Below are 13,143 nucleotides of genomic sequence, written 5' to 3'. Positions count from 1 at the left end.
TGATGAGTCATGCTTGCTTCTGTTTGTAGAGGACATGCAGTTTGTTCAGGCTGAGAAAAACAACAAGGGCACCACGGAGGCTGCTTCACTTTTTCTCAAGCTCCTGCTGGAGCTCAAGGAGGAAGGCTGGTTCCGCGGCTTTTTGGATGCCCTCAACCAAGCGGGTTAGTTTGTTCTTCTTACTCACTTAACTTCTTGTTCACAAATTAGAATATGTTACTTGGTTGTTTTAGAATGCTGTGAAAGTAAAAAGCTGTTACTTTTGAGGTATCCACATATAGGTCATGTCTAATCGGAGGCAATGTAAAGATTATTTTCAGGCAGGTGATGTAATTGTCTATCTGAACCATCCAAAGGAAACTACAGAGAGATTATTGCAGTTAATGGGAGAATTTAGGCAGATTATTGGATATATGATCAGTATACAAAAATAAGTTGCGTTTTCACCTACTAGGAGCAAATTGAAAATGTAATCCTAAATGAAATAACATTTACAGTAGTAACAAAAAGTGCAAGGTATTTAGGAGTAAATCTAACAAAAGATGTGTAAAGTCTAAATGGAGAAAATGTTATTGAAAGATATTAAAGAAGTCCTAACTAAAAGGTGATAATACACCCCCGCACATGGAAAGAAAAACTTGATATCATAGAAATGTCAGTTGTTCCTACGTTGATCTATATAAGTCAGTGCAATTCTAATAAAAATCCTACATGCTTTTTTCAATGAGCTTGACGAGCATATTCTGAAATGTATATGGAAGAATTATGACCCGAGATTAGTCAAGTCTCCCCTCAAGAAGAACAATTAAGTAGACCTGATCTTTTAGATATCAAGGTTTATTATAAAGCTACAGGCATTGAGGAATGTTAATTCTGTCATTGACAAATTGACCAAAGGATTAGAATAGGGAGCCTCCAAATAGACACATATTTTTATGGAAACTTGCTATAGTAGGGATCACTGGGAAAGGATGATCACTGGGAAAGGAGGGGCTATTCAATAAATTGCAATGGGCCATTATAAACAGAATAACATAAATAGGGTGATGTTAAACACCAAACAAACCATCACTTTTATATCCATATGAATACAAATAAAATTTGTGTTTCTTATTTCATTCACAAAAATGAATTTCCAAAAGAATTGACTTAATTATAAAAGACAAAATTTTAACAATTTTAGAAAAGAATAGAGAATAATATTTTTATGACCTTGGAGTAGAGCAGGATTTATGAAACAAGATGTTAAAGCATTAACCATGAAAGAAAGATTTATAAATTTGATGATATTAAAATTAAGAATACCTGTTTATTAAAAAGCACTGTAAAGAAAGTGAAAAAAAATACAAACTGGGAGAAGATACTTGCGAAATATATAGACTCTAAAGGATTAGTATATTAGTATCCAGGATATATGAAAAAACCTTAAAAATTAGTTAAAAAAGAAAACAAAACTGGCAAGAGATGTGAATAGGCATTTCAAAGGATAGGAAACATGAAGGTGAATAAACATATGATAAGATTTTTAGCCTAATTGGCTATTAGGGAATTATAAATTAAGAGCATAATGAGATAACTACTTTATAACTACTAGATAGCAAAACTTAAGGCCAACTGCATTAAGGCTTGAAGAGGATATTAAATATTGGGAAGTCCTAAACATCAGTAGATGAGTGTAAATTGATACAACTCTTTTGAAAACCAATTTGATATCTTTTTGTAAAGTTAAACCCACATGGATCCTTCTATGCAACAGTTTCACTCTTAAATATTGCCCTAGAAAAACTGTTAACTTGTATATTCCAGAATACACATACAAGAATGTTTGTAGTATAATTTTGTAATAACAAAAGCAAACAAGCAAACAAACAAAACTAGAAGCAACCTGAATATCCTTCAAGAGGAGAATGGATAAATAAATTTTGTAATATTCACACAATAGATTATTATCCTGCAATGAAAATACGTGAACATAGTTACAGACAACAGAATCTTAGAAATGTAGTATTAAATTTTTAAAAAGTCCGAGAAGGTTACATATACAGGATATAATTTTTATAAAGTTCCAAACAAGCAAAACTAACCATATATTATTAGGGAATCAAACATATGTTATACAACTATTAAAAAAATCGAGGGAGCAAAACATCAAATATAGGATAGTGGTATCTTTGGCAGGAAGAAAGGGGGTGGGAAAGGGGAAGTGGGAGGCACATTCAGCAGTGTTGGAATGTTCTAGTTTTTAAGTTGGGTGTGTTCATGTGTGTTCACTCTGTTATTATGCTCTTTATAACATATATCTATTACAAATATTCTTTTGTATGTATTAACTATGAGATAATGTTTTAATTTCTGTTTTTGGATCTATGATGTGTTCTGTGGTCTTCATGGTCCATAGCATATAGAATTGGTCTCTTTTAGAGAAGGAAGGCATCTTAGAATTCACCTATCCCACTGCCCTTCTTCTGTGCATGAGGAAACTAAGACTTAGAGAGGAGTAGTTGATTTGCTAAAGGTCACACCACTAATCAGTACAAAAGCTGGGTCTTCTGATGGAGTTTATGTTTTTGGGTAACTATCCAGTGACATCAGAAAGTGAAGTCAGACACTGGGTTGCAGTGGCAGCTCAGCTACTTAATATCTGGGGGATTTTGGCCAGATTACTTTGCCTCTTTGAAGCTCCAGTTTACTCACTTTCAAAGAAGAAAAGGGATAATTTTCTTCCAGTATTGTAAACAAATGAGTGAGAAAACATGTATTAAAGAACCTAGCATCGTGTATACAAGAGGCACCAAGGAAAAAATAGCAGTGCTATTGTCACTGTTATTATTTTTGTTAGAGTAGAATGAGAGGAAATGAATGAAGGAAGGAAAATCTGTCACTGTAAAGGAAAAAAATGCTATAGATGATGGGCATCTGCCATTACCTATGACAGCATGTTTAACCCAGATATATTATATAAACAAGATAATGTTAAAATCAAACACACACACTATCTTTCTTAGATATTAGAGTTCCTCAGGGGGTCTGTAAGTAGTCAATATGATTACTATTGCTTTGTGGAAATAAGTATTTTTATTTTTTAATTCTTTTTCAGATGAAAGGGTTTACATCTTGATTCTAACATTTGTTATGAACTGAAACTTGGTATTCAGCTTCTACTTCTAGGATTAATAGTTATTGACTTATTATTTGCTTTCATTTCCCCACATTTTCTTGAAAAATCCTCTAAACTTCTTTAAAAAGTTTCCCCTAGTTTACTACTAGCGTATGCTGTAGTGTGCTACCTGGTTATTTATTATAATCAATTCAAGCATTGTAGAAGGGTATAAAGGGAAAAGTAAGTCACCTTCTGTTTGCTTCCTTTGCTGCCACTCATACAGCCGTTTTTAGAGAACCCCCTAAGAGTATCTGATATCTTTCTAGACATTTTTAATGAATATGTAAGCATTTAAATTTATATTATTATTTTTTAACTTTTTATTTTGAAATACTTTCAAACTTACAGGACAGTTACAAAAATAATACTGGGGACTCCAACATACCCCTACCCCCCTAAATACCTAAATCCACCAATTTTAACATTTTGCCACATTTGCCGTATCATTCTGTCTGTCTGTCTACCTATCTTTTTATCAATTTATTTTCTAAACACTTGTGTGTTGGCCGTATACATCATTTCCCTTGAACACTTATTTCTGCCATGTACATTTCCCAAGACAAGGATATTCACTTACGTAACCATCTTAAGTGCAGTTACCAAGTTCAAGCAATTTTAAATTGATAATAAAACTTACAGTCTAGTTCCCAGTTTTTCATATGTCCCCATAATGTCCTTTTGAGGTTTTCTCCTCCCTTGTTAGGTGTCATTCAAGATCTTGTTTTGCATTTAATTGTCAGTCTCTCTAGTTACTCTTCCTTTCTCCCCCCCCCCCCTTTTAATTGTGGGAACATATGTACAACATGAACTTTCCATCCTAACCACCCCATGCATACCATTCAATAGGATTAATCCCATTCACAATATTGTAGTATCCTCACCATCTTCCAGTGTTACCTTTTCCTCAAACAGAAACCCTACACCCATTATGCTCCCTCAATGCACCCTGCCCCCTGCCTTTGACAACCTATATTTAATTTCTGTCACTATGAGCTTGCTTGTTCTTTGATATTTTCTTTGTAACTACCATGGGGCTTAAATGTAACTTCCTAAATCTGCAACAGTCTCATTTCCTTTGGTACCAACTTAATTTCAATATTATACTCAAATTATATTCCTATACCCCTCTAGTCCCCCACCATTATGTAGTTCTTGTCACAAATTACATGTTTATACGTTATACATCGAAAACCACTGCTTTATCGTTACATTTTATGCATTTGTCTTATAGATCTTACTAGGAAGTAAAAAGTGGAGTTAACAAATCAAAAATACAATAGTACTGGCATTTATATTTACTCATGTTGTTACCCTCACCAGAAATCTTTATTTCTTCATGGAGTTTTGATCTGTTGTCCATTGTCCTTTCTTTTCAACCTACAGAACTCTCTTTAGCATCTCTTGTATAGCTGGTCTAGTGGTGACCAACTCCTTCAACTTTTGTTTGTCTGGGAATGCCTTAATAGCTACCTCATTTTTTGAAAGACAGTTTTGCCAGGACTAGAATTTTTGGTTGGCAAGTTTTCCCTTTCAGCACTTTAAATATGTCATCTCACTACCTTCTCTTGCCTCCACGGTTTCCGATGAGAAATTGGCATTTAATCTTGTTGAGGCTCCTTGTGTGTGACACATTGCTTCCTGTAGTTTCAAAATTCTCTCTTTATCTTTGGCATTTGATGGCTTGAGCATAGTATGCTGTGGCATGGGTCTGTTTGGGATTATCCTATTTAGAGTTTGTTGGGCATTTTGGATGTGTATACTCATGTCTTTTGCAAAATTTGGGAAGTTTTTAGCCATTATTTCTTTGAATGTTTTCTCTGGCTTTTTCTCTCTTCTCCTTCTGGGACTCTCACAATGTGTATATGGTACCCTTGATAGTGTCCCACAGGTTCGTCAGGCTCTGTTCACTTTTCTTCATTCTTTTTCCTTTCTGATTCTTAGATGGAATGATATCAAGTGTCCAAATATCTTATCTTCAGGTTCACTGATTCTTCTGCCAGTTCCAACAGCTTTGCTGTTGCATCCCTTTAGGGAATTTTTCATTTCTTACTGTGGTCTTCAGCTCTATTTGGTTCCTTTTCATAATTTTGATCTCCCTACTGGTATTTTCTTTCTGTTCATCTGTTGTTTTCCTGATTTCCTTTAGTACTCTAATTTTCCTTTAGTTTTTTGAGCATATTTAGGACCATTTTTTAAGTCTCTTTCTGGTGGTTCTCAAGTCTGATCCTCCTCTTCAGTGGTTTTTAATGATTTAATCTTCTCCTTTGCTTAAGTCATTACTTCCTGTTTCTTTGTATGTTTTGTAATCTTTTGTTGAAACCTGGGTATTTTGATATTTTAACATTTTAGTGCTGGATTTAGACTCTAAGTGACTGCTCCTTGTATCCAGCTGCTATTATGACAGAGTTTTCCTTGAAAACCATGAGCTAACAACAAGAACAACAAACGATGTAGAAAGGAAAAAAGAAAACACCTTTCCCAGTCTTTGCAGATTGCACGGTGCAAGTGCTTTCCTTCTGGGCTTATCCGTACAACGAGTTCAGACAATAGCTCTAGGTCAAAGCTTGGGGGACTTCCTAATCCTTTCTGCACGTGTCTTGTTTTGGGCATGTGTGTGTAGCACAAGGAATTCCCGCATTGCACAGATGCAAATGTCTCCTCTTCCCTAGCAAACAGTTTCTTCGCAGTCCTTGGGATTGCACGGTATGTCCTAAAGCCAGCAATCTCTTGCCCCAGGCAGCATGACTTGACTGTTCTCCTACTGCATTCTACAGGAGAACTGAGCTGCTTTCTTCATGCAGGGCAAGTTCTGGGATGGCGAGTCCCTCAGGCCACCACCAGACAGATTGTGCCGGACATACATGCTCTCAGAATGTGCACAAGGGTTACTCTGCTCCCGATGAAATCAGGACCAGGGGTTTACACGGGCCTGCTCCACACAGAGCTGGTGAGGGATGGGGGAAGGGGCCAGCCAGGGTGCCATGAAATCCTGCTGCTTTTAAGTGGCCTTTTTCTTGATTCAGCATTTGCTCTGTTAGCGGCACTTTCTTTAACTCTTTCTTGGAGCTTTGATAATGATGTTTCTGCCAGTTCTTGCTGGTTGTTCAAGAACTGCCACACCTGTTTTGTTGGCAGAGGGAGCCCTGAATCAATTTACTCTACCATCTTGATCGAGATGGCTATATTTAAATTATTTTTAAAGCATAAATGGGACCATACTTTTCTGAAACATTCTTTATTCATGAACATTTAGGACATCATTTCATGTCAGGACATATAGAACATAATTTATTTCAACCATTGCATAGTGTTCTATTGTATGGATGTACATATTCCCTGCTGATAGCTGTTAAGTTGTTGGCAGTTTTACTGTGAACATCTTTGAACAATTGAGTAAATATAGCTGGAGGATAATGAGTTGAAGGTGACCCATTTGTATTCTCACTAATAGTGTATGAGTATTTGTTTTTCTACTGTCTTGTGATATCATTAATCTAGATATTATAAATTATTTTAATCCTTACCAATTTTATAGGAAAAAATGGTACTTTTAATTTTTATTTTAAAAGTTGAGTGAGGGTGAGCATCTTCTTCTGTCTACTGGCCATTAGTATTTTTCTGTAAACTTTCTAAACATACTATTTTCTTAAAGAAATGCTTCATAAAGACATATAGAATAAACTTCAATTATAATGAAAATGTTTTTTTGACCAAAGCACTCTGTTTTTGTTTATGATTAGCTTTTTTCATATCTTTGTTTTAGTTAATTAATTTTTTCATTGAGATTGTTCAGATACCATACAACTATCCAAAGATCCAAAGTGTACAATCATTTGGCCATGGCACCACTGTAAAGCTGTGCATCCATCAACACAATTATTTTTTTTTCAATTTTTAGAACATTTTCACTACTCCAGAAAAGAAACAAAGACAAAAAAAAGGAAACTCACATCCTCCCGTACCCCTAACCACACCCTGCACTCCATTATTGATTCATAGTTTTGGTTTAGTACATTTGTTACTGTTGATGAAAGAATGTTCAAATACTACTAACTGTAGTATATAGTTTGCAATAGGTATATATTTTTTCCCTATATGCCTCTCTATTATTAACCTCTAGTTATAGTGACATACATTTGTTCTAGTTCATGAGAAAGATTTCTAATATTTGTATAGGTAATCACGGACATTGTCCATCCACCACAAGATTCACTGTTTTATACATTCCCATCTTTTAACCTCCAACTTTCCTTCTGGTGACATGCATGACTCTGAGTTTACCCTTTCCACCACCTTCACACACCTTTTAGCACTGTTAGTTATTCTCATTACATGCTGCCATCACCCCTGTCCATTTCCAAATATTTAAGTTCACCCTAGTTGAACATTCTGCTCATAATAAGCAACTGCTCCCCATTCTTTAGCCTCATTCTATATCCTGGTAGCTTATATTTCATGTCTATGAGTTTACATATTATGATTAGTTCATATCAGTGAGACCCTGAAATATTTGCCTTTATGTGTCTGTCTTATTTCACTCAGTATAGTGCCCTTCAAGGTTTCTTCATCAACCCATTTCTTTTAAGATGGTTTTGTACACACTATACATTCTGTCCTAAGTAAACAATCATTGGTTCCCCATATAGTCACGTATTTATGTATTGAGCACCATCGCCACTCTCTATATAAGGACATTTCATCCACAAAGACGGAGGAAGAGTCAAAGAAGGCAGAGAGGTAAAAGAAAAACGCAAGAGAAAGAGAGAAAAACAAACAAGCAGAAAAACAAAAAAACTTGATGGCTAGAAGGTGACAAAAGGAAAGATAGCATTAACCTGAAGTAGAGTAAAGAGACAACATCACCAATGCCTGGAGTCCCATACCGTTCCCCTATTTCCCAACCCCCCATATGCATTTAGCTTCGGTATATTGCTTTTGTTACATTAAAGGAAGCATAATACAATGTTTCTGTTAATTCTAGCCTCTAGTTTGCATTGACTGTATTTTCCCCCCAATCCCACCCTATTTTTAACATCTTGCAATGTTGACATTCAGTTGTTCTACTTCATGTAAAAACATATTTGTACCTTTTATTACAATCGTTGAGCACCCTAGGTTTCCCTGAGTTACACAGTCCCAGTCTTTATCGTTCGTCTTTTGTTCTGGTGTCCCACATGATCCCAGCCTTCCTCTTGCAACCATATTCCCAGTCATCTTTCTTCGAAGTACTTACAGTGCTGTACTACTATCTCCCAAAATCGTGTTCCAAACCTCTCACTCCTGTCTCTTCCTTTCTGTCTACAGTGCTTCCTTAGTGTTTCCTGTAGAGCAGGTTTCTTGTTCACAAACTCGGTCATTGTCTGTTTGTCAGAGAATATTTTAAGCTTTCCCTCATATCTGAAGGATAGTTTTGCCAGATATAGGATTCTTGGTTGGTGGTTTTTCTCTTTCACTATCTTAAATATATCACCCCACTTCCTTCTTGCCTCCATGGTTTCTGTTGAGAAATCCACACATAGTTTTATCAAGCTTCCTTTGTATGTGATAGATCGTTTCTCTCTTGCTGCTTTCAGGATTCTCTCTTTATCTTTGATGTTTGATAATCTGATTATGAAGTGTCTTGGCGTAGGCCTATTCAGATCTATTCTGTTTGGGGTACTCTGCGCTTCTTGGATCTGTAATTTTATGTCTTTCGTAAGAGATGGGAAATTTTCATTGATTATTTCCTCTATTATTGCTTCTGCCCCTTTCCCTTCTCTTCTCCTTCTGGGACACCAATGACACGTAAATTCTTGCTTTTCATTTTGTCTTTAAGTTCCCAGAGACATTGCTTGTATTTTTCCATTCTTTTCTCCATCTGTTCTTTTGTGTGTAGGCTTTCAGGTGCCTTGTTCTCCAGTTCCTGAATGTTTTCTTCTGCCTCTTGAGATCTGCTGTTGTATGTTTCCACTGTGTCTTTCATCTCATGTTGTGCCTTTCATTTCCATAGATTCTGCCAGTTGGCTTTTTGAACTTTCAGTTTCTGCCTTATGTACGTCCTGTGTTTTCATTATACAGTTCATCTCTTTTGCCATATCTTCCCTAAACTTTTTGAATTCACTTATTATTAGTTGTTTCAATTCCTGCATTACAGTTGAAGTGCAAGTTTGTTCCCCTGACCGGGCCATAACCTCATTTTTCTTGGTGTAGGTTGTAGTTTTCTGTTGTCTAGGCATGGTTTCCTTGATTACCCCAATCAGGCCTCCCCAGACCAGAATGGGCTAAGGTCCCAGAAGGAAGAAATATTCAGTATCTGGTTTCCCTGAGGGTGTGTCTTAGAAAATTGGTACACCCTGTGATGCTTCCAGTCACTGTGCTTTCCTGCCCAGCAGGTGGCGCCTGTTAGCCTTTAATTCTTCACTGGTGTAAGTTCTGAATGAAAGGCAGGTAGTAGAGCTGGGCCCACCCCTTTCCTCTTAGAGAAGATAGATGCCTTAGGGGGAGGTCATTAGCATTTCACTGGTTTCTCTCTGCCTGTGCTGTACCCTTGTCTGTGTCACAGAACTGGGAACTGAAAATGGCTGAGGCTTTCTCCACTGAGTTGAAAAAGGAACAGAGCTAGTCCAAGGTGACCCTCCCGCTCTCCAAGGTCAGTCGTCACCCAAAGCCTCTGTCTGCTTGTTGGGGATTCGTACCTTGTAGTGAGCAGTTCACAATCGCTAATTAAAACCCCAGTTGGAGCTCAGCTGAGCTATATTCGCTTGCTGGGAGAAAGCTTCTCTCTGGCACCAGAGGCTTTGTAGCTTGGGCTGTGGGGGAGGGGTCTCCTGATTTGGAACCGCAGTTTTTACTTACAGATTTTATGCTGTGATCTCGGGCATTCCTCGCAATTCAGGTTGGTGTATGATGAGTGGACGGTCACGTTTGTCCCCCTGCAGTTATTCTGGATTATTTACTAGTTGTTTCTGGTTTTATTTAGTTGTTCCAGGGGGACTACTTAGCTTCCACTCCTCTCTATACTGCCATCTTAGATCCTCTTACATATAATGAAAATGTTTTAAAAGTTATGTGTGGATATTGCTGAACTGTTGCTACAAGAGAGCACAGCTGGGATATTCTGAAAATGAATGATATACAGTTCATGTGCATTAAACAATCATTAGCAGTATCTTTTTTTAAAATTGAGATTATTCACATACCATACAATTATCCAGAGATCCAAAGTGTACAATCAGTTGCTCCTGGTACCATCATACAGCTGTACATCCATCACCACAATTAATTTTTTTTTTTCAATTTTTAGAACATTTTCATTACTCCAGAAAAGAAATAAAGACAAAAAAAGGAAACTCAAATCCTCCCATATCCCTAGCCATCCCCCTCCATTGTTGACTCATAGTATTGGTATAGGAGATTTGTTACTGTTGATGAAAGAACATTAAAATACTACTGTCTGTAGTAGATAGTTTTCAATAGGTATATGTATTTTTTCCCTATGTGCCCCTCTATTTTTAACTTCTAGTTATAGTGTCATGAATTTGTTCTGGTTCATGAAAGAGATTTCTAATATTTATACAGTTAATCATGGACATTGTCCACTACATGGTTCACTGCTTTATACATTCCCGTCTTTTAACCTCCAACTTTCCTTCTGGTGACATACATGACTCTGAGCTGTCTTTTTCCTCTACATTCATGCACCATTCAGTACTGTTAGTTATTCTCACAACATGCTACTGTCACCTCTGTTCATTTCCAAACATTTAAGTTCAACCTAGTTGAACATTCTGCTTATAATAAGCAACCACTCCCCATTCTTCAGCCTCGTTCTATATCCTGGTAACTTATATTTCGTGTCTATAGGTTTACAGATTATAACACCCTTTGAGGCCTCAAGGTGCTGTGCTTTTCTTAACCTGCCCAGCAGGTGGTGCCTGTCAGCCTGTCACTCCTGACTGGTGTAAGGAGGTGTGGCCCCTTTAATTCTCAACTTAAGTTGTTTCTGGTTTGATTGTTTTCCCCCAGGCCCTGGGGTCTGGTTCTGAATGGTAGGTGGGTAGTAGAACTGGGCACCATCTCTTTCCTCTTAGGGAAGATAAACCCCCTAGGGAATTTTCATTTGCATTTAAATAGGTTCTTTGTCACTCTGACTCTACTATCTCCACCCTTGTCTGGGTCAGAGCACTGTGAGCTGAAAATGGCTGAGGCTTTCTCTACTGAGCCGCTCAGGTTGAGAGAGAGAAAAAGGGACAGAAAGCCCCCTTTCAGGGTCAGTACATGGCCCCCAGTTTCACCTGTCAGCCAGAGATAGCACCCGATCCTCTGGGCTCCCCCTCCCAAGACAGAGAAGTCCCTGGCTCTTCAAGGTCAGTTGTCACTAAAAGCCTCTATCTTCTTGTTGGGGATTTGCAGCTTGCATTGAGCAGTCCACGTTTGCCAGTTAAGACCCCAGTTGGAGCTGGCGTGAGGTATAGTCGCTTGCTCAGAGAGTGCTGCTCTCTATCACAGCAAGGCTTTGCATTTTGTATTGCCGTGGGGGGAGGGGGCTCCCAGCTCATGTCCTCAGTGTCTACTCACACATTCCACTCTGTGATCTCACTAATACATCTGCCTCCACAAAACTGCATTAAAGAACATAGCTTTTTCTGGGGAACATAATATATACAAACCAGCACAGTCAGTTTATTAAACATGGTTGCATGGAACCTAGAAAGGGGAATAAGATCTTGTTGTTCTGTATAGGTTATCATGTACCCCAATGCACCTCAGAGTATTTTGGGCAGAAAATAAAAAAGTACTTGTAAAGTCCCCTTGAGGGAGTGGGGGAAAATGTAGAAATATTAAACTTCCTCACCTGGGGAATTCTTGATATTCTTGCAAACAGTATGTACTCCCAATTTAATAAGTCAAGCCCTCAATCTTGGGGCTTGCCCTTATGAAACTTATTCCTGCAAAGGAGAAGCTCAGCCTACTTATAATTATGCCTAAGAGTCACCCCTAGAGAACCTCTTTTGTTGCTCAGATGTGGCCTCTTTCAACCAACTTTGCAAATGAACTCACTATCCTCCCTGCTATGTGGGACACGACTCCCAAGGGTGTGAGTCTCCCTGGCAACATGGGACATGACTCCCAGGGATGAGCCTGGCCCTGGCATTGTGGGATTGAGAATGCCTTCTTGACCAAAAGGGGGAAAAGAAATGAAACAAAGTTTCAGAGGCTAAGAGATTTCAAATAGAGTTGAGAGGTCATTTATGGAGGTTAGTCTTATGTATTATATAGATACTGCTTTTTAGTTTCTAGTATATTTGAATAGTTAGAAGGGAAGACCTGAATCTGTTGAACTGTAGCCCAGTAGACTTGATTCTTGATGATAATTGTATAACTATATAGCTTTTATTGTGTGACTGTATGATTGTGAGAACCTTGTGACCGACACTCCCTTTACCTAGTGTATGGACAGATCAGTAATAAAATAATGACAAAAAGTATATATAAATAATAGGGGGGCATAAGGGGTATGGGATGGTTTGGGTGTTCTTTTTTATTTTTATTTTTTTCTTATTTTAGAGTAATGAAAATGTTCTAAAATCGATTGCAGCGATGAATGCACAGCTATATGATGATACTGTGTGCCATTGATTGTATACTTTGGATGGATTATATGGTGTGTGAATATATCTCAATAAAAATGCATTAAAAAAAAAAACCACAGGCATGCCAAAAGATGTAAACAACCCAAGTGTCCATCAACTGATGAATGGATAAACAAAATGTAGTATACGTATATGATGAAATACTATTCAGCAGTGAGAAGAAATGAAATCTTGAAGCATGCAACAACATGGATGAATCTTGAAGACATTATATTGAGTGAAATAAGTCAGACACAAAAGGACAAGTATTGTATGATCTCCCTAATATGAACTGATTTACTATGTAAACTCCTAGACGTAAAATCTAGAATATCGGTTACCAGGAGATAGAATGAGGCTAGAGAATGGGGA

The 13,143-nt window shown here is 37.5% G+C and overlaps 1 protein-coding gene across 2 annotated transcripts in view; it reads left to right on the top strand.

Moving 5' to 3' along the window:
- Positions 1-13,143, top strand: part of DDX58 (DExD/H-box helicase 58) — a 113,942-nt gene that overhangs the window by 16,727 nt on the left and 84,072 nt on the right. For both annotated transcript variants that reach the window (XM_037796895.1, XM_037796894.1), the window contains exon 2: positions 30-164. In XM_037796895.1, coding sequence (XP_037652823.1) covers positions 30-164 — 135 coding nt within the window. The remainder of the gene's footprint in view (positions 1-29; positions 165-13,143) is intronic.

This window comes from Choloepus didactylus, chromosome 10 (assembly GCF_015220235.1).
Source record: "Choloepus didactylus isolate mChoDid1 chromosome 10, mChoDid1.pri, whole genome shotgun sequence".
Classification (NCBI taxonomy): Eukaryota; Metazoa; Chordata; class Mammalia; order Pilosa; family Megalonychidae; genus Choloepus; species Choloepus didactylus.
The sequence above is the reverse complement of the archived record's forward strand: the minus strand, read 5'-3'. Positions and strand labels throughout refer to the sequence as shown.